The sequence below is a fragment of the Nerophis lumbriciformis genome, linkage group LG13, assembly GCF_033978685.3.
Source record: "Nerophis lumbriciformis linkage group LG13, RoL_Nlum_v2.1, whole genome shotgun sequence".
Lineage (NCBI taxonomy): Eukaryota > Metazoa > Chordata > Actinopteri > Syngnathiformes > Syngnathidae > Nerophis > Nerophis lumbriciformis.
This window is the reverse complement of record NC_084560.2, coordinates 30,274,850-30,297,874: the sequence shown is the minus strand read 5'-3', so window position 1 is coordinate 30,297,874 and position 23,025 is coordinate 30,274,850. Positions and strand designations below refer to the sequence as shown.

General features: G+C 39.3%; 1 protein-coding gene across 1 annotated transcript; it reads left to right on the top strand.

The window, feature by feature from the left end:
• Positions 1-12: 12 nt before the first annotated feature.
• Positions 13-20,768, top strand: me3 (malic enzyme 3, NADP(+)-dependent, mitochondrial). Its single transcript, XM_061971084.2, has 15 exons — positions 13-768; positions 1,045-1,219; positions 5,071-5,204; positions 9,418-9,567; positions 9,654-9,729; positions 9,815-9,976; positions 12,728-12,831; positions 12,894-13,003; positions 16,451-16,548; positions 16,620-16,733; positions 16,795-16,900; positions 17,933-18,075; positions 18,925-19,098; positions 19,406-19,504; positions 20,531-20,768. The coding sequence occupies exons 2-15, from the start codon at positions 1,046-1,048 to the stop codon at positions 20,690-20,692; spliced, it is 1,806 nt and encodes a 601-aa protein (XP_061827068.1). The 5' UTR covers positions 13-768; position 1,045; the 3' UTR covers positions 20,693-20,768.
• The last annotated feature ends 2,257 nt before the right edge of the window (positions 20,769-23,025 follow it).

The following is a 23,025-nucleotide window of genomic DNA, read 5'->3' as shown; positions in this document are numbered from 1 at the left end:
TGGTTCGAGATTGTTGATTAGTTTAAAGATAGTTGAATCGACAAATTGTATTAGTAACTTGCTAAAATGCGCACTTTTAATAACAATAACTCTTAACAGCATTCAAGAGTAGCTTGTAGATAAAGGCGGGGTTAGGGCGGATCTGACTCTGGGGTACTGCAATCTGATTGGTCTAGCCTGTGCTGACCAGGAAGTAGATTCAGAGATGTTTAGTTAGGATTGCTTCTTCCTCTTACTTTGGTTAAATTCTGTCCAATGAAAAATATTGTGAGTGGGGGAAACATGGGCAAAATGTTACTTATTTAAGCGCATTTGAACGTCTATTAAGCAAGCATAGTAACTATGGTAGTTACTTGGTGGTAGGCTGTAGTGAACTGCCGTAAAATGCTTTCAGTCGCGGCAATTAGTGCTATTGAGCCCTTCTGGTGCTTTTTTGTTACATATTTTACTACACGGGTTGTATATATTGTTATGAAATACAGTAGAATATGTAATGTTACTTACTAAGTAATTATAGGACGAGCGATCTTTTCAGCCGTGCCACTTTATCGTCGCAACTCGTTAGCTGTTTACACAGGAGGCGGCTATCTTCCATCGTAGAACATCTCCAGTGTCAATGTCAAATGATCCTGGATCAGCTCCAAACGCTCGATCTACCTCTAAAATCCACTCAGACCGGAGGAGAAAGCGTAGACTGGGATAAGGAAGCCGGCGAGAAAAGTCCGCTAATGAGGATCGAAATCATTCACACAGCACAACCGTTTCCAGGTAAGGAGAATATAACTGCAGACTAGTATTAGTTAGCCGACTAGCTAGCATTTGGCGCTGAAAACGCTGTTTTTGTCATAACAAGCTATCTTTTCATACAGCCTCCAAAAATTACCCGTATGTTTATTATTTAGTGTTGTTGATATAAATATGAATGTTACAAATTGGCTAGAGCTTTTGGTTGTTTACAGTTGTCTTGTTTGTCCAGCACGGCGCGCGGCTTCATGTTACTGATGGAGTGGCTTATTTTTATGTTTTTTTTTGTTTTTTTTGCAGCATGAATTCCCTTACAGGACGGACCGCGTCGCTTCTCTTCAGACGTGCTGCGACAGCGGCCGGTGTGCCCTCCTTTCAGGCGGTGAGGGTCTGCCATGGCGAGGCGAGTCGCAAACGCAGCGTTAGCACCAAGAAGCGCGGCTATGACATCACCAGGAACCCTCACCTGAACAAGGTAAGCTGCACCAATATTTCACCTGAACAAGGTAAGCTGCACCAATATTACATGCATCATGTGGGGCAAAGTGGGAGAGTGCCCCCATTGTGTTTTGCCTGGGCATTCTTAGACATAACTGCAGAGAGTATCGGGCGTCTGTTGTTATTTCCAAAGCAAGTCATCAAATTGTACACTGTAAAAATGACAATAGAGTTTAAGGTAAAAAACCTGCCAGCTCAGTCGCCATAATTTTACAATAAAATGCAATGGTACCGTTTTTCCATTTACAGTAATACACTGTAAAAATAACCATAGTATATTTTACGGTACAAAAAACTGGCAGCTCAGTCGACAGAGTTTTACTGTGAAAAACAGTGGCACCGTTTTGCCATTTGCACTGTAAAAAAACAATAAAAATATGTAGATTTTACGTAAAAATAAACTGGCATCTCAGTCTGCAGAATTTTACTGTATAAAACAGTGGCACCGTTTTGCCATTTGCACTGTAAAAAAAAACCAACCACAACAAAAACATGTAGATTTTACGTAAAAATAAACTAGCATCTCAGTCTGCAGAATTTTACCGTAACAAAACTGTGGCACAGATTTTCTATTTACCGTATTTTTCAGAGTGTAAGTCGCTCCGGAGTATAGTCGCACCGGCCGAAAATGCATAATAAAGAAGGGGAAAAAACATATATAAGTCGGATTGGAGTATAAGTCGCATTTTTTGGGGAAATTTATTTGATAAAACCCAATACCAAGAATAGACATTTGAAAGGCAATTTAAAATAAATAAAGAATAGTGAACAACAGGCTGAATAAGTGTACGTTATATGAGGCATAAATAACCAACTGAGAACATGCCTGGTATGTAAACGTAACATATTATGGTAAGAGTCATTCAAATAACTATAACATATAGAACATGCTATACGTTTACCAAACAATCTGTCACTCCTAATCGCTAAATCTTATACGTCTAGTCTCTTACGTGAATGAGCTAAATAATATTATTTGATATTTTACGGTAATGTGTTAATAATTTCACACATAAGTTGCTCCTGAGTATAAGTTGCACCCCCGGCCAAACTATGGAAAAAAACTGTGACTTATAGTCCGAAAAATACGGTACAGTAATGCGACAACCATAGATTTACCAGTTTAAAAAAAGGTAGCTCAGTCGGCAGAATTTTACCGTAAAAAAACAGTACCAATTCTCTATTTACCGTAGTACATTGTAAACACAACAAACATAGATTTTACAGTAAAAAATTACCTCTGCCAAAATTTAATTAAAAAAAACAGTTGTACCGTTAGTCCATTTTCAGTGATGCGTTTTAAAACCAACATATATTTTACTGTAAAAAAAACAAACAAACTGGCAGCTCAAATGCCAGTGTTACCGTTTTTTTTATATTTACAGCAAGAAAAAAACAAAACAACGGCTAGATATTATGGTAACAAAAACTGGCAGCTCAGTTGCCAGAATTTTAACATAAAAAAACAGTGGTACCATTTTTCCATTTACAGTAATGCATTGTAAAAACAACAACCGTAGATTTTACGGTAAAAAAATCAAAAACAAACCTGGTAGGTCAGTCGGTAGAATTTTACCATAAATAGATATTTAAATAAAAACGACAACCGTATATTTTACAGTAAAACTAGTGGTACTGTTTTTCCACTGTAGATTTAACGTTAAAAGAAAAGGCAGCTCAAGTTGCCAGGATTTTACCATCAAAAAACAGTGGTAATCACAACAACGCAAATATTACGACAATAATTGTAATCTGGACCTCAATGAAAATACATTTTACACACCTTGATATACTGTATAATATTTGCAGTTTTTAGTTATTTGATGTCCATTCCATCTCTCCCTGTCCCTTTCTCTGCTGCTGTATGGCAGAATCCCCCCAAGTGTGTGTAAGCAAGGGACTATAAAACAGTCAATAGCATAACATTCCGTCAGTAGTTTTAATAAGGCTCATGTTTCAAATGCTAGCATACTGAATCCAGGAAAATGTTTCATGCTAAAAGAAAAAGAAATAAGTACTTATTATTAGTTATAGTGTACTATTATACAGTTATAGTCTTACTTGTATATAATGTTGATAGGTTACTAGTATATTGTCTATTGTCTTCCTGTAAAGTATGCACCGAGAGTACTTCCTTGCTCAGTGAATGTATACTTGTCTATTTGTTGTATGTTTAGAGAGCTAACAACTGCCGAAGACAAATTCCTTGTACTGTATATGCAAGTGTACTTGGCCAAATAAACCTTATTCTCGTTGTAATTACTGAAATACTGTAAAATAGCAGAAATGTATTTTTAGCCCTGGTGCCTAAAACTAGACTATACGATCCAAAATATTTTTTGTATTAGGTTTGGGGCACAAATAGTTGTAACACACACAAATTCTGCCTAGCTGTGGCCTAGAAAAATAATCTGAACATATAAAAGTACTATTCACATGTACTAAAGCAAAGTACACATTAATGACTAGTGAATGTTTAACAAAGCACTATACGGAAGTGTATTATGATATCAAGTTTGACACGGCAAGGAGTCTTAGTGGAGTGCATATCGTGTGGCATGCGCAGTATAAAGGCGGGTCGTTTATAAACACACGAACAGTACAGAACACTGCTCTCGGCAAAGATTTTCCGACCACAACCGATCCAAACCAAACATCCACAGTGACTCATCAGCTCTTTTTAGACTGTTTTTCTTCCCAACCTTAAAAAAAGGGGGAAATACTTCTTTTTTTTTACTCTCTCTGTTAGTAATTTAGTGTGTTCAGCAGGACAGAGCTAGCAATTATTATTACTTTTACTTTCCGTTGACAAGAGGAAGGCCACTATGTTCTTGCTGGAGTCGGCATTAAAATGGTGACTCACAGGAGAGTTAGGACATAGACTTACAGACACCGTGGGGTTTAGTTACTGACTTTTGTCTTGATTTTAAAAGGTTTTACAAAAATATGATATTTACCATTTTGAAATTACAGCATTTAAAAAAAAAGAATAAGCATAATTGGGCTCGTAAGTATTTGGACATCCTTATAAACACGGTAAATAGGGATGTCCCGATCCAGCCTTTTGATACAATAGCGATATACATAGCCATTAGTGTGTGAAATGGTGAATGTGACGTATAATGTAAAGCGCTCTGGGTAGAATTAGACCTTTTTAGATGGATGATGTGAATGATGCTACTTTTAAGACATAATTTGAATTGAATAAAACACAATAGTACAAGTGTTGCTGTATTGGACGACATGGAAGTGTCCTTAATTAAAGGACGTGGCAAGTGTGATTGTGAGCGTGAATGTTGTCTATCTGTGTTGGCCCTGCGATGAGGTGGCGACTTGTCCAGGGTGTACCCCGCCTTCTGCCCGAGTGCAGCTGGGATAGGCTCCAACACCCCCTGAAACTCCGAAAGGGACAAGCGGTAGAAATTGGATGAATGGCTGGCCTACATGGAAGGAGAATGTTAATGTGTTGACTTTACTGGCTTTGTGTCAAAATGTACTTTGCGTCCTCCCCTGGCCAATGGTGGAACTGCAGGCTGGCAGCTTTTCACGTGAATGATGGTGTCGTTTTTCAACAGTGAAGTAAATATGTGTTGTAGGGGCTCTGAGCGTGAGGGGGTATTGGAGGGGGAGTGAGTTCAACCTCTCTTGCCATTGGACAGAATAAATAGCGTCAATATCACACGTCTGCTGACACCCAGGAGGTAGCCAGACAGGTTCTTATCTTATCTTAAGAACCAAAAATAAAATGTGGGGGAAAATGAATTTTGTAACTAGACTATGAGAAACATGATCAGGACACTCCTTGTAACTTCCACTTCCTCGCTGCAGGGAATGGCGTTCACCTTAGAGGAGCGCTTACAGCTGGGCATCCACGGCCTGCTGCCCCCTTGCTTCCTGTCCCAGGATGTCCAAGTGCTCCGTGTCATGAAGAGCTACGAAACACGCTCGAATCCTCTGGACAAGTAAGACCACAACTTCATATTGTGACTTCATTTCACGTTGACCTGCATATAAGACGATCTCAAATATCTTTTTCAACTCTCAGGAAAAACAAATAGTTATATATTCTGCCTTAAAAGTGCCGTGTGCTGATGCTATATGTTGACAAAAAACATTATTTTTTAGTTAAGACAATCTATGATATGCTGCCTGCTTTTATTGCTCCCTGATATAGAGAATATGAAAAAGAGAATTTAAAAACCGCATGTATCACATGATTAAACTATAGTAGTGTTCGCCAGAGTCGTGTATAGAGAGAGTATGGACAACTAAACCACAGGCGCCATTTTTGGTACCTAGGACGTGTGCGGCTGTGCCGGGAAACATGCAACGGAGTCGTTCTGAAGTTAGTTTTCCTAACCAAATAAACGCAACAAATAAGTCTAAATATAGTTCTAATAAACTTACAATACAACATGTTTTTATTTAGTCAAAGTAGTATACATAATAATAATTTTGGGGCAATTTTTCAGCCGTTTTTGATGCACTCCACCGCTATATTCATGCAGTGTTTTGTGTCCAGGCGTCCTAACACTCCCACCAAAATGTACGTCAGAAAATACACAACAACCAAAAATAAACGTATTACCCTCATTTAGCCAAAATCCTCATTAGCTTTGGATGAACACTTATGGAAAAAATATGACTTTTGTGTAAAGAGTATCAACTTTGGTGGCCAATTTATTGTTTGTAATCACTGCGCTATATTTTTATGCCTGTGCTTTTACTTTGGACAATATTTTTCATAGGTTTTACTGTGGCAAGTCATGGCTTCATGAATTCATTATCACCATGTTAACTTGAATACAAAATCAATGCTGCTTTTTACTGCGATATTTATTAAGTTTGGTTTATTAGCGACTGGGATGAGAATCAGCACCTCCAAGTCCGAGTCCATGGTTCTCGCCCGGAAAAGGGTGGAGTGCCATCTCCGGGTTGGGGAGGAGATCTTGCCCCAAGTGGAGGAGTTCAAGTACCTCGGAGTCTTGTTCACGAGTGAGGGAAGAGTGGATCGTGAGATCGACAGGCGGATCGGTGCGGCGTCTTCAGTAATGCGGACGCTGTATCGATCCGTTGTGGTGAAGAAGGAGCTGAGCCGGAAGGCAAAGCTCTCAATTTACCGGTCGATCTACGTTCCCATCCTCACCTATGGTCATGAGCTTTGGGTTATGACCGAAAGGACAAGATCACGGGTACAAGCGGCCGAAATTAGTTTCCTCCGCCGGGTGGCGGGGCTCTCCCTTAGAGATAGGGTGAGAAGCTCTGTCATTCGGGGGGAGCTCAAAGTAAAGCCGCTGCTCCTCCACATCGAGAGGAGCCAGATGAGGTGGTTCGGGCATCTGGTCAGGATGCCACCCGAACGCCTCCCTAGGGAGGTGTTTAGCTGGACGAAGTGGCTGGGGAGAGGGAAGTCTGGGCTTCCCTGCTTAGGCTGCTGCCCCCGCGACCCGACCTCGGATAAGCGGAAGAAGATGGATGGATGGATGGATGGATGGATGGTTTATTAGTGACACATGCAGAAAAGGTGCAATTTTGAAGCAACTTTTTGTCAGGCAAAGTGTGTTACTTCACTGTCACTGAGAGTGCAATCCACCATGTTTCCCATGTGTATGTATGCTTACTTACCTTGCACAAGAAACTATTGTTATTGGCTCTACAGCCTTCCTGGCAGAACTTCACTTCCCATAGTTTTGTCCTTTCTGGGTTGCGGGAAATGTATGCAAATACTTCCTGCATTTTTTGCGAGTGGCGCATCCCACACAACAGAGCATGTTTGCAGGGCAAACACTCTTCATTTAAAAGAAATGTATGATGAGGAAGTGCAGTGTCCCTAACCTGCGGCTTTAAACTGGTATGTAACATGACGCGCTGTAGTCACGTGAGTGCCTTTTGACCAATCATTTAGGAGATCACTTGAAACCGGGTTGTCCGTACTCTCTCTACACACGACTCTGGTTGTCACATACAGCATCACATTTGATGTTTTCTTTATTCAAGACAGTAAATGATATGCAGGTTGCTGCTATTGCTCACTGAACTAAAGAAAATTAAAAAGAACATTGAAAAACTGCATGTATCATCATATCACAGTATTAAAATATAGTTCTCACATACAGCTTCACATCTGATGGTTTCTTTATTCATGACGGTGCATGATATGCTGCTCACTGAACTGTCCAATACAGTAGCTTTGGGAGCTTAACTCAGCTGTAGTAGTCTAATAGAGAATCTCGTGTGATGTTGTTGCACAGAAAACAAAGCTTCTTTATTCAAGACGGTGCATGATATGCTGCTTGCGGCTATTGCTCAACGAACTAAAGGAAACTAAAAAGAAAATTAAAAAACTGAATGTATCATATCACACGATTGAACTATAGTTGTTGTCACATACAGCTTCACATCTGATGGCTTCTTTATCCAAGACAGTACATTACATGCTGATCACTAAACTGTCGTAGATTGAAGAGCTTTGGGATCTTTCCTCAACTATTTTAGCCTAAAAGAGCATCATGTCTGATCTCGTGGTCACAAAACAAAGCTTCTTTATTTAACTTGCTGTTATCACGTGGTTGAATTAAAGCAGTGCTTTTCAAATATTTTCTGTTACGCCCACCCTAAGAAGAAGGAAATAATTCCCGCCCCCCACTCTCCACTGTGACTATAAATTGTATAATTTTTCTATAAAATTAAAGTTAACTATACCTCTGCATAACATTTTAAACGTATTAATATTAAAGAAAACACACTGGTCTTTCCTCGTCTCCCACCGTGGTTACAGCCAAGTGTTACATACGCTTCATCATATTCTGGTACGGCGAAAAAAGCATGGTCACACTATTTGAGAAGGACTGAATTAAAGTATTGTTTTGAAAAATATTGGGGGGGGTTTAAATGACGACTCATGACGCATTGCGTGTCTTTGTGTAATTGCTTGTATTTCGACAAGTGGTTTCTTTCCGGAAGTGAAAACCAGTGGTGGTGAACCAAGCTAAGATGGCTGTTGTGCAGCAAGCAGCGCGCCCACCATCTGAGTACACAAAGGGCCTATATCTTCCTGTGAAAAGCAGATATGAGCAAACAATGCAATGGCATAGATCCGTATACTTTATCAAAAAAAAGATTTGTCGAGTGATATCAAGAATTATTCGTCGGTGCAGTTCCCAAACATATCGAATTGTGCTCCGAATGCCATTCTACACAACAAAATGGATGGAAACTTGGTAAAGCATGGAGGTTTGCAACTTCTTTGTGTGTGGCTGGGTCAAGGAAATTATTATCAAGACTCTCCTGGATAAATCATACATCGTTTTTGCTTGGGTAATGTTGCATTTCATGATTTAACTTCGTGTCGACAGTCATGTTTGTTGCTGTTGCATGTGCCGTTTACGAGTCGTGTTTTTACCCCGTCGTTATCAAAATATAACTGTAGATGTCAACATTGTGTGTGTGCTGAAAGCTTCATTTAGAATTGCTGCAATTGGTAAACGTTTAACTCTTTCAGGTTTTGCTCACATTTGATTATGTGTTCCGAATTAGACATTCGGAACACTCGTAGCAAAAATGTCTTTTAAGAAATACAAATAATATCAATCGGCGTAGCGCAATTGGGAGAGTGGCCGTGCCAGCAACCTGAGGGTTCCTGGTTCGATCCCCACCTTCTACCAACCTCGTCACGTCCGTTGTGTCCTTGAGCAAGACACCTCACCCTTGCTCCTGATGGGTCGTGGTTAGGGCCTTGCATGGCAGCTCCAGCCATCAGTGTGTGAATGTGTGTGTGAATGGGTGAATGTAGAAATAGTGTCAAAGTGCTTTGAGTACCTTGAAGGTAGAAAAGCGCTATACAAGTACCCATTGAGAACAGACGCTGGCTTGACCACCGCACGTATTTAAAGAGCCATACGTGAGCTGGACGTGACGTCATTTTGAATCCAAGCAATAGGACACGTTGGGTGCTGGGAGCAGCCAGTTAGTTTTTCCAATCATATTTGTGTTTTTTGCTCACTTTTTGTCTCCCACAGCGTCGATAAAAATGACATGCACATGCGTCACGGCACACCAACGCACTGCCACAAACAGATTACAGTCCTGTGGGAAACACAGTAGCTGCTTGCTCTCTAACCTGCGTCACTTTAAGCTGAAATGTATTATTTTTCTCCCCCTCCATCGATGTGTCAGGTACATCCTGCTGATGACGCTGCAGGACAGGAACGAGAAGCTGTTCTATCGAGTGCTGACCTCTGACATCGAGGAGTTCATGCCCATCGTGTACACGCCCACTGTGGGCTTGGCCTGCCAACAATACGGCCTGGCCTTCAGGAGGCCGCGGTAAGACTATTACACACTAACGCGCACGCACACAAACACTGAACTCTACAATGCCAATCATACGTTGTTGTTGTTGTTGACGACAGAGGACTCTTCATCACCATTCATGACAGAGGCCACATTGCCACTGTGCTCAACTCCTGGCCTGAAGAGGACATTAAGGTCTTTCTCCCTCATCCTACTCGCTTCTTTCCATCCTTGTTGGTCAACTTTTTTGTATTTTTTTCTTGTGTGTGTGTGCGTCTAGGCGATCGTGGTGACAGACGGCGAGCGAATTCTCGGCCTTGGCGACCTGGGCGGCTACGGCATGGGCATTCCCGTCGGGAAGCTGGCACTCTACACGGCCTGCGGCGGAGTACGGCCGCAACAGTGCCTTCCCGTATTGTTGGATGTGGGCACGGACAACCAGGTGAGCTTGTTCTTAGAGAAGTTAATCAACCTAACCATGGATTTCCAAACTGTGGTTTGAGAACTGCTTCATCTAATGGTTCAGATTTGTTTAGGCACACTTAAAATCCTTTCATTTTCTAAAAAAATCGACAGTGCGACTTTTGTATGAATTGTTTCTGGTTATGCAGACCTGGAGCCAATTTTATTTGGTACATGGTGATGATAAGTGTGACCAATAGATGGCAGTCACACATAAGAGGTATGTGTGGACTGCAGGTTGAATGAAACCTTTTCAATAAATGACTCTAGAAAGCACCAGTAAGACCAAAACTTTGATGTGTCGTTGAGAATATAGAACATTACACACGGCGCTCAAAAATCAGAATGTTTTCGTACGAATTTGGTAAACTACAAAGCCGCACAGCTTAATGGGTTGTTCGAGCATTACGGCTACCGTAGACAGCTGTGCTTCTACATACGGGTATTATTATACTGTACGTGAAAGGACCCCAAAATGGCACCTATAAGTAGACATATTATCTGGCGTTTTGTTTTGACCTATTACGCAAAACCAACTTTTTTTTTTACCTATTGGTACCTGCCGTTGTGTAGGTCTGCAAAAGTCCCCAAAATTTGCCCGCGTCCGCCATTGTAGTCCGCGCCGTAGTGTATAAGCGCCTTCTTTTTCTCTATCCTCTTGTTGTGGGGCATTTATTCTCCGCTGTTGCCATTTGTAATACAAAGTAGCGTAGAGTTCTAACTTTATCTGTCAGTAGACTCCATATGGAAGTGCTAAAACGACAACAAAAGATGACAGGAAGAAGACTCTGTCGAAGTTTAGCCCCCAACCTAAATAAGACCCACCCACCAAACGGCGCATCCTGAAGAGACAATGAGAAAACGGTTTGACGTCACATCACGGTCTGTAAAACATAATTTATGCAAAATGCTGACTGAAGAATGGTATGTAGACCACAAGAAAGCGTTTCAAATGTTGACAAAAATCATAATATGACCCCTTTACTGCGCCTTATAATCCAGTGCGCCTTTTGTAAGCAAATAGACCTAAATAGACCCGTTCATCACCAGTGCGCCTTATAGTCTGAAAAAATATGGTATGAGTACAGTATGAGTCAACTTACAAGCTTAATTGTTTTTGTGATGGAACTCTTAACTAAAACGCTTGTATCCCAAATCAACGTCTGCAATTGAAATTCATTGAAATCAATTAAATTTTGTGCTTGGCCTCCAAAACAGTACAACTTTAACATGTAAAATGCATTTTCAAAGAAAAAACAAACTTTTAGATCAGAAATATTGCATGAAAACAAGACATCAGGTTGTAGTAATGTAATACTAATGTACAGTATTTACCTTGGAGAGTGGACCTCTACGGTATCTCCTTCAAGCTGCTTCTCCGTCAAACACGTCCATCAGCAGCTTCTCCATATTTTCGTGGCTAAATGTCCGCCGTTTCGAAAAAACTTAAAGAGGAACACTGCTCGGGCTTTAAAAGCGGCTGAAAGTTCATCAGAAAATAATTGCTTTTAGACATAGGGACACCTATTACGAAACTTGCCTTCCCTTAGTTTTCAAAGATTAAATGAGCACAAGTGGACTCCACTACTCTGTGTGGAGTTTGCATGTTCTCCCCGTGACTGTTTGGGTTCCCTCTGGGTACTCCGGCTTCCTCCCACCTCCAAAGACATACACCTGGGGGGATAGGTTGATTGGCAACACTAAATTGGCCCTAGTGTGTGAATGTTGTCTGTCTATCTGTGTTGGCCCTGTGATGAGGTGGTGACTTGTCCAGGATGTACCCCGCCTTCCGCCCATGTGCAGCTGGGATAGGCTCCAGCACCCCCTGCGACCCTTTAAGGGTCAAGCGGTAGAAAACGGATGGATGGACATAAGATTCAAAGTAAAATATTATTAACATCTCAGCCATGTTGGAGACAATGTAACTCATTCAATTCACATCATACTCATATTTGTTGAAGCTGTACAAAGCTGAAATCATATTGGGAAGGAGTACAGTCAGCTATGTGTAAAGTGCTGGCATATACCATTCCAATATGGGACACATAGTGTCAGTTGTACAGACAGAAGGTCATTGTTTGGTTAAGATACTTTAAACAGCCTCTGGGAAAACCATCACAAGATCCTGGTTCAAACCTGAACCTCCTACTGAAAAACTATGGCTGGACATTATCAACGAAATATGGACAATGTAGAAAATTATTCATATACTAAATCTGTGGGAAGACCTGTTCAATAAAAGATGGTTGAAGTAGATCATTTGTTTAGAAAAACATTCATGATACTTATTCTTGGTAAAGAAATACCTCTTGAGATGATAAGTAACCTACTGGAAAAATATGTATGTTCCCACAAACATGTTTTGTTATGTTTATTAATGGTTATTATTATTATTCTGTATTTTTATATATATTTTTTTCTATTGTATATTTATTTATAGGTAGGGTGTAGTCATTCCACTTTTTTTCTTTTTTCGAGCTTGGATATATATTTTTGTTTTCAGTCAAGTCAATGCAAATGTGTTCCTTTAAAACTCCAAAAAATACTAAGTTAAAAAAGAGAAAAGAAATGGCGACACAAATTCAACGAAACCACAAAACCAAATTAACCTGCAAGTACAAGCTAACATGTTCAAAGCTAAGCCGTGTTAGCAAAGTGAAATACTCTCGGGGTGGTAGTCCTTGATGTAAAACGTTTGAGAACCGTTAAGCTGAACGCAATATGTCTTCAGAACCTGCTCAACGACCCCTTGTACATCGGCCTGAAGCACAAAAGGATCCGGGGAAAGGAATACGACGCACTTGTCGACGAGTTCATGCAGGCGGTGACGGACAAGTGAGTAAAAAGGCAAGGTGTTACGAGCTCTCCGTCTGACGCGTCTTACTGTCACGCTGCAGGTACGGCATGAGCTGCCTGATCCAGTTTGAGGACTTCGCCAACAGCAACGCTTTCCGCATCCTCAACAAGTACAGGAATCGCTACTGTACCTTCAATGACGACATCCAAGGTAAGCACAGGTCTCATAAAAATGAACAAATGTATTGAGATTAGGACTGTCCAAAGTTAACACATGCGATTAATCCAAAAATTAGATTAGATAGTACTTTATTAATCTCCAAGGGGAAATTATATTTTCAGCACAAACCCGTTCAAGATTAGACAAACAAACAGTGTACCGGGTTGCAGAACAGGAACGCTGATGGGTCGCCACAAGGCGCCCCGTAAAAGATGAGAAAAAGGTAAACGCTGGGGGAGGATGAGTAAAAAAATACAATCTAGTCTGGAGTGGGAAAAAAACTCCATAGCAAAGCACATACACATATTACAACATACATCTCGAGACTTGCAACAGAGGGGAGGGGTGAGGGCTACGGTGGCAGGCTGCAGCTGTTCAAGCACTACCCAGCCGTCCATCACCCCTAAGGGATTCGCGTCAAGGGCGTTGGATGGAGGGTGGGGTATGTGTGTGCGGTGTATATTTTTTGTGGATGCATGTGTGTTCCGCGGTCTCGGTGTTCTTGCCAGTCAGTCCAAAATCAACAACAACAGGTGTGTGTTCATAAGAGACAAGAAGGGAGTTTGTTGTGTCTTCACCGCACTGTCCTTCGGGAGAGTCTCGAAGCCAGGGAAACAATTCAAGTTACAATGTTTTGTATGCGAGTGAAAATACAATTTTGCTTTTCACTCTAAATTGTCTATAACTGGTCCTCAAATTCATCCTGCGGGGCAGAGAGTCCGATGTTATCCAAATCACAAGAGTGTCCACAGTTCTTCCCGCATCCTCCAATCATTTGTGGCAGCTTTGGGGTACTTGGAAGACTGCCAGCAACTTCCAATTTGTCGACAAACCAGAGCAACGCTTACTCCAATCAGCAGATGTCCTGTTGTCATTATTCCGAATAGGTGGATATCTTCACGTCCTCGACTGCAAGGGTTGCCGGGCACGCGGCACTCCTTCTTCTCCCAAGAGTCCGTCGTGTGTCCAGCAACAACCACTCCGTCACGACTAGCAGGTTCCCCCAAACCCAAGATCTTGTCAATTTCGTTGAGGCCAGTTAATAAGTTTCAATGTTTAGATTTGGAGAGCAGTGCAAAAAGAGGCAACAAGAAATTTAAGACAAGACAAAGAAGCAAGCAGGAGAGATAAGGGAGAGGAAAGGGGAGTGTCCGCCCTCGATGAGTGCCAGTGAGAAAGAGCTCCATGCATTAATGCATTATACATGCATTAATCATCTATAAACGCAGATTAATCAAGCAATTTATTTTGAGCGCACATGCGCCTTTATCTTAATGGCGGATGGTTACCTGAAAAGTGGCTCAGGTTGGTATACGGTCAGTGATCTGGTCAATGCATACGCCAGCGCGAAGATGAGTGAGGATACGCCAGCAACCAAAGTCATTTGTAGGTATTGCAGCAATAAATGATCTTATAGTCAAAGCACAACAAGTTAAAATACTATCTAAAAGTAAAACAAGTTTTTGAGGCAGCTGCTAGCAAGAACGCTACTAGTACATCCACAACAAACTACATTGTCGGAGTATACCCACAGCAATGTTGCCATTAAAAGTACCACAGCTAAATTAAGCAACACTTTTGTAGGAACAATTGTGATTAATCAAAATTCAAAAAGTATGATTAATCTGATTAAAAATTAATTGTTTGACAGCACTAATTGAGACACACACCTCAATTGATACTATAAGATGGTATTTTTTTTACCCTGGGTAAATAGTGTGGGTAGAAAAAAATCCTCCAAAGTGCTTACATATATGGTTTTGAAATGTTTACAATACATGCAAATCAACACGGTGCGCCGAACGATTTCATTCCAAGTGTGTCAGAGCTTTTCTTTCTGTCACTCACACACACCACTGAATAGATGCAGTCATGACACAAACAGACTGGAGCAATAAGTGTCTTGAAAGTCGAAACAACAGCAGTTATGATGCTAATTTTGAGATAGTATTAGTCAACAAAGCAGTCATCAAACTATCCAGCAGTTAAGAAATGTGGTCAATAAAAGGGAATGTATAAAATGTGATTTTTACTAATATTGATTGTTAGAAAAAATTGTAATTGCAAATTTTGTGTCAGCATCGAACAAAGTTATGTTCAAGTTTCACTTTTGGATCTCATAGAACATAACTGTAGTGCGTTTACACAACCTGGATTAATGTTAGAAACAGAGGCGTCAATAGTTTTTAAAGACAGGGAAGGCTTAACCCCAAGTAGATGCACTAATAGTTATAATAATGATGTATTCTTGTGATCATTTTTATCCACTAATGATAATATGTTTGCTATTTTTGTGTAGGACTGAAGTAGTTTGAGAGATCTGAGCAAAAAAACTAAAACTAAAAAACAAAAAGAATCCAAAATGTATAGTACCCTTTGAAAAATAAGACTTTAATGTCCTGTTTGGCTTTAGGCTATTTTTGAATATCTGCCAGTGTATCATACACCTTTTTGAAATGTTAAAATTAAACTTGAAAAAAAACCTTCTTCAAAAATCATGTATGTTACAATACTTCAAAATGGTTTATTCCTTTTGGTAGCAGAAAACCCAGCATGAAACACTTCACTGTTCACTCAACACAGACGTCATAATGCCATCAAAGATCGCCTTTAAGCATTCTCCCATTTTGGAACAAGGATGAGGCGATAGAAGAAAGGTCAAAATATGATCAATCTACTTGTGGCAGCATCACATAACTGTGGTGTGTTCAAGAACCCTCGAATACATTTCGAAACACAATACAAAAATGGCATGCCACTGACTACTTTAACAACATGTAACAAAGTAAATAGTAAAGATTTACCTTTGTTCCACTTTATTTCACATTTCTCGCCAAACTACTGGGTCGAAGTTCAGCTAAATGTTTCATATTTTTCTGTAAATGTGTTTAAAAGAGTCTGTCCACATCTCCGGGCTTTGCGTATTGAAATTAAGTAAGTAAAAAATAATAAACACTAAACTGCATATAGTTTAAAGACCATGGCTGAGGAAAAACACTGCAAAATTTACTTTCGACCTTTCTCTCCTTTATGTATGTTGTAATAGAAATACACAAAAAATAAGAAATAAACAAGTTGTCCCTGCATAATGGCGGATGAAACTTTGAATACTAAGTATTAGGAACGCTCCAACTGTGTCTAATCAATCAGCGGTTGACAACACAGCCCGCCCCCTCGAAGGTTCCAGGCGATTTCCAAAAGTCCCACCTTGCTCCTAGGAACTAAAAATAGTTCCTGAAGGTAGTTTTGGGGAGAAACACTGGGGGAAGTTTATTTACCCAGGCAAATGGGAAAGTTCCTGTAAAGGTTCTTGCGGTTTCTGTTCTTCGAGCACAAAGCACCGTCTATAAAGGCTTTTAGGGGTTCTCGTTTGGGGTCAAGTAACCGCGTTGATGTTGTTGTTTCGACTGTTTTATCGTCATTCTTCTTTTCTTACAGGCACGGCCTCTGTCGCTGTCGCCGGGATCTTGGCGGCTTTGAAGATCACCAAAAACACACTGCTAGACCACACCTTCGTTTTCCAGGGCGCCGGCGAGGTGACGAGTCTTCTCAAAGACTTGAATCCTACAGGAAGTAGGGAAATATATACTTGCTTTCTTCCCACCAGGCTGCTCTGGGGATCGCTCACCTGCTGATAATGGCCATGGCCAAAGAGGGCGTGTCCCGGGAAGAAGCCGCCAAAAGGATCTGGATGGTGGACTCCAAAGGTCTCATCGTCAAGGTAACGCACGCGTCTCCATCCCGAAAGCCGAGCAGACTTAGGGAAAAGTCTTCTCTTCTAGGGGAGAAGTCATCTGAACCACGAGAAGCTGGAGTTTGCGCATGAGCATCCTCACCTGAAGACCCTAGAGGAGGTGGTGCACACAATCAAACCCACCGCCATCATCGGTACGTGGTAGTCGTCTCTCATTGTGGTTTTTACACAACCGTGCGCATCTCACATTGTTTTTGTCAACCATTTGTTGGAAAAACAGTTGAGGCAAAGCAGAAAAACATATTAAAGGTGATATTTGTTTGTTTTTTTCAACTCTGCTCTAAAACATCAGCTGGTAATTGACCCTATTTCCTTGTATAGTGGCTTACTCAACTGCAGAGAGAACCAGGCGCTTTTCTAAATGTGTATTTTTTTATAACCATGTATTTTTATATTATTATTCAATGTTTTAAAAAAACATGTTTTGTAAATAAAGTTTAAAACGAGCATGTACTTCCTTCTCGCCCCAAGTGGTTGTGGTTGTAATTTATTTGGAAACATGCAAACCGTTACAGTATGGTACGTCGCATATTTCCACTTCATCATTACATGTCAGATCAGAATAAAACCAAAAATCTATATTGTTCTCCTGAATAAATAGTTGTTTATAAGTTGTGATCAAGTAAGATGGGATCGGCTCCAGCTCAGTGTTACTCTATAACTAGGATAAGTAGTAGAATGTTTACAAATTGAATAAAATGATAATTAAAAATGGGGTTAAATGAATTAAACTATCCAAATGTACATATATCTGGAGACAAAAAATTTTAAATAAATGAATATACTTGTAACAACCAAACAACTTTATCATATTTTTCATAATATTGTGTATTTTTTACTTTATAATATTGTATATAATATAGTATAATGACCATTTAAAAAAAAAAAAAAAGTGTGATATTTTGTAATTGATGGAGTTAGTGTTTATTCAAGCACAAGACTGCAATTAATTGTACTGCGTCTGTTGGAGCGGAGGCCACTATTGAAGGAAATACGGTATTAGACTATGGTATTTAATTTGGTGAAAAGACTACTGGTAATTGTGTACTCGTAATAATCTGCATGAGTGATTTGATTTGAATTGTTACTTTTTCCAATCCTGTGTAAATAAACCAACTTATTACTGCCAAACGAGCAAGACCTCATTGTGTTGTTTTGCCGCGAAGGAGTCGCCGCCATCGCAGGGGCGTTCACCGAGAAGATCATCAAAGACATGGCGTCTTTCAACGAGCGGCCCATCATCTTCGCCCTGAGTAACCCCACCAGCAAGGCCGAGTGCACGGCGGAGCAATGCTACACGCTCACCCAGGTGATGTAGCCTACATTGGTTGGAGTACAGTCATAAACATTTGTCTGTAATTGATCTGTTCATTTTCCCAGCAAATCACTTGAGGAAAAAATAGGGTAATAATGACAAATGTTTAAATAAAATATGGTGATGTATAATTGTAATAAAATACAATAATAGCAAGACATTTTTTTTAGAAATTAATTGGCATAAAAGGTTTTCTAGTATTTATCAATAGAAATTTTTACAGTTTTTCCAGGCGCTATTGTTGACATTCATTGCTCATTGCCGCCCCTAGCGGTTGGTAGGTGTAACTGCACCAGCCTGCCCCACACGGACTTGTGTTTTATTTAAGAAGCAATTGAGGTGGGAAACTTCGGGCACCTCACGATTCAACCCCGATTCTTGGGGTGACGATTCGATTCAGAATCAGTTCTCGAATTAACCCAATTTGATATATTATTTGGTATATAAATTGTACCTTTCCAAAACAGGTAACAGGTTACAAAAGCTCCTCTTGGCTCATGACATAACTTGTTGGCCTGGGGAAAAAATATATATATATATTTTATTTACAAATATCACATAATTTTAATCAGTCTGATAAAAAATAAATAAAGCAACTCTAACCCAATCCCAGAGGAAAATCATCAAACATTGATTCTTTAAAAAAAAAAAAAAAGGCTAAATATATATATTTTTAAAATTGATTCTTGAACATTAGAAATACATTTTTGAGCACCCTGAACAAGCGCCACCACTCCCAATGTGATATGGAATTAATAGGATGATTTTTGGATCTTGGACGATGACAGATCCTTAAAAACCTATTTTGTATTTCACTTGAGTTTTATTCTTGAATAAAATCAGGGCAGAGGCATCTTCGCCAGCGGGAGTCCCTTCGACAAGGTGACGCTGGCCGACGGCCGCACTTTTTACCCCGGACAAGGAAACAACGCCTACGTCTTCCCCGGGGTGGCGTTGGGGGTCATAGCCTGCGGAGTTCGCCACATATCAGACGACATCTTCCTGACTACAGCAGAGGTCTTTTTTTATGATTTTTAATGCATATTATATTATATCTCACCTGTTAGGATGTACCCATTTTTTTATGATTTTAATGCATGATATTGTATCTCATCTGTTAGGATGTAATTCTTTTCTAATGGGTCTTTTTACAACAACCATGCCAATTAATTTAGGTTATTTGCTTCTGTCGAATACTCTTGCTGATTAGAGGGAACTCAACAGCTCATTGAATAGAGGTGTTCATTGGATATGACATACTGTATACAATACATATTTTTAGAATAAAGATATTATGGACAAAAATATGTGTTGTGCTTGTCAGGCCATCGCCGACATGGTGACAGAGGAGCACTTGGCCGAGGGACGACTCTACCCTCCTCTCAACTCCATCAGGGAGGTGTCCTTTAAGATTGCAGTCAAGGTAAAAAAAAAAATCTGAAAAAATTAATTTTTTTTTTTTTTTTTAGTGTACCAGCAAAAATATTACAATAAAATAACAGATACTAAGTAAAAGTTTTAAAAACATAATAAATTCAAAAGAAATGTTATTTATATTTAAGTTTGTAAATATTAAATAATACAATGTATATTTGTTTTATGTGCAAGGTTATTAAACAAAGGCAAACATTAAACCTACACAATAAATCCATATTGCATTTGTTGTTCTTTCTATATAATTCTAATAAGTATCCAATTAAAAAATAAATAAAAAGTTTGTGTTTAATGTGCATAGTTAATGAATAAGTTTAAAAAATGTATGATAAAGATGTTATTTATATTTAAGTTGGTACATATTAAATAATAAACATAAGTCATATTTTTAATGTATGTACAGTTAATAAACAAAAATGTGAAATTTGAGCAAAAATACATAACTATTCTTAGCATTAAGACATTAAATTAATACATTTTGCAATGTATTACTATATTTGTTTTATAAAACTAAAGTATTAAACAAATCCATAAATTTGCTAATATTAATATTTAGGTTGATAAGTACTAAAATAAACAAAGTATACCATTTATACTTTTGTTTAATGTGTTTGGTCATTAAAAGTATTGAAATAGATGATAGTAGTAGATTATACACTGAATAATTGTTGGTTATATTGAAAAAAAATACTTGAGATTATAAAACGAATAATAACAATGGAGGAGATTAAAAGACAAAGATAGAGCTCGCTTTTATTTGACCTTTCGTATTTTCTGCTAACAGAATGTAAACAAAACCCCTCTGCTGCTATATGAGGAAATACTGCATACATACAGTACGTTAATGTTGTGTGTGTGTGTGTGTGTGTGTGTGTGTGTGTGTGTGTGTGTGTGTGTGTGTGTGTGTGTGTGTGTGTGTGTGTGTGTGTGTGTGTGTGTGTGTGTGTGTGTGTGTGTGTGTGTGTGTGTGTGTGTGTGTGTGTGTGTGTGTGTGTGTGTGTGTGTGTGTTTCCAGGTGGTCAACTACGCGTACACACACAACATGGCGTCGATGTACCCCGAGCCCAAGGACAAGGAGGCGTTTGTCCTCTCTCACATCTACAGCCCCGACTACGACTCCTTCACGCTGGACACCTACTCTTGGCCGCAGGAAGCCATCAACGTACAGGATGTGTGACGTCATCACGTGCGACCAGTACACCTGCTACGCTTCTTCTGGGTACTTTTCTACTGACTCGCCATCTTTACAGCACAAGTGGTCTGAAAGGCAGCAAAGAAAAAAGTGCATTGAATACCATACAAACAAACATAAACCACTAGTTGTTGATTTAAATACCGTACAACGTAAACAACCATCTGTTGAATTAAATACAGTATGACAAACAACTAGCTGTTGATTTAAATACTGAACAACATCAACAAGTAGCTGTTGATTTAATTCCGTACAACATAAACAACTAGGTGTTGGTTTAACTACTGAACAACATAAACAACTACATGTTGATTTAATACTGAACAACATAAACAACTAGCTGTTGATTTAAGTACTGAAAAACAAACAATTACCTCTTTTTGTAATTCCATACAACATAAACAACTAGGTGTTGGTTTAAATTCTGAACAACATAAACTACTAGATGTTGATTTAATACAACATAAACAACTAGCTGTTAGTTTAAATACTGAACAACATAAACTACTAGATGTTGATTTAATACAATACAACATAAACAACTAGCTGTTGGTTTAAATACTGAACAACATATACTACTATATGTTGATTTATTACCATACAACATAAACAATTAGCTGTTGGTTTAATACCATACAACATCAACTAGCTGTTAGTTTAAATACTGAACAACATAAACTACTAGATGTTGATTTAATACAATACAACATAAACAACTACCTGTTGGTTTAAATACTGAACAACATAAACAACTAGCTGTTGGTTTAATAGCGTACATCAAAAACAATTAGCTGTTGGTGTAAATACCGTACAACATCAACAACTAGCTGTTGGTTTAAATAGCATACAACACAAACAACTAGCTGTTGATGTAAATATTGTACAATATAAACAACTAGCTGTTGGTTTAAATACTGTACAACATCAACAACTAGCTGTTGGTTTAAATAGCATACAACACAAACAACTAGCTGTTGATGTAAATATTGTACAATATAAACAACTAGCTGTTGGTTTAAATACTGTACAACAAACAACTAGCTGTTGGTTTAATACCGTACAACATCAACAACTAGCTGTTGATGTAAGTGTTGTACAATATAAACAACTAGCTGTTGGTTTAAATACTGTACAATATAAACAACTAGCTGTTGGTTTGATACTGTACAACATCAACAAATAGCTGTTGATGTAAGTGTTGTACAATATAAACAACTAGCTGTTGGTTTAAATACTGTACAACATAAACAACTAGCTGTTGGTGTAAATACCGTACAACATCAACAACTAGCTGTTGGTTTAAATAGCATACAACACAAACAACTAGCTGTTGATGTAAATATTGTACAATATAAACAACTAGCTGTTGGTTTAAATACTGTACAACATAAACAACTAGCTGTTGGTTTAATACCGTACAACATCAACAACTAGCTGTTGATGTAAGTGTTGTACAATATAAACAACTAGCTGTTGGTTTAAATACTGTACAATATAAACAACTAGCTGTTGGTTTGATACCGTACACCATCAACAACTAGCTGTTGATGTAAGTGTTGTACAATATAAACAACTAGCTGTTGGTTTAAATACTGTACAACATAAACAACTAGCTGTTGGTTTAAATAACATACAACATCAACAACTAGCTGTTGGTTTAAATAACATACATCATCAACAACTAGGTATTGGATTAAATAACATACAACACAAACAACTAGCTGTTGATGTAAGTATTGTACAATATAAGCAACTAGCTGTTGGTTTAAATACCGTACAACATAAACAACTAGCTGTTGGTTTAATACCATACAATATCAATCAATCAATCAATCAATCTTTATTTATATAGCCCTAAATCACAAGTGTCTCAAAGGGCTGCACAAGCCACAACGACATCCTCGGTACAAAGCCCACATACGGGCAAGGAAAAACTCACCCCAGTGGGACGTCGATGTGAATGACTATGAGAAACCTTGGAGAGGACCGCATATGTGGGTAACCCCCCCCCTCTAGGGGAGACCGAAAGCAATGGATGTCGAGTGGGTCTGACATAATATTGTGAGAGTCCAGTCCATAGTGGATCCAACATAATAGTAAGAGTCCAGTCCATAGTGGGGCCAGCAGGACACCATCCCGAGCGGAGACGGGTCAGCAGCGTAGAGATGTTCCCAGCCGATGCACAGGCGAGCGGTCCACCCCGGGTCCCGACTCTGGACAGCCAGCACTTCATCCATGGCCACCGGACCTGTGCCCCCCCCCCTCAAGGAAAAGGGGAGCAGAGGAGAAAAGAAAAGAAACGGCAGATCAACTGGTCC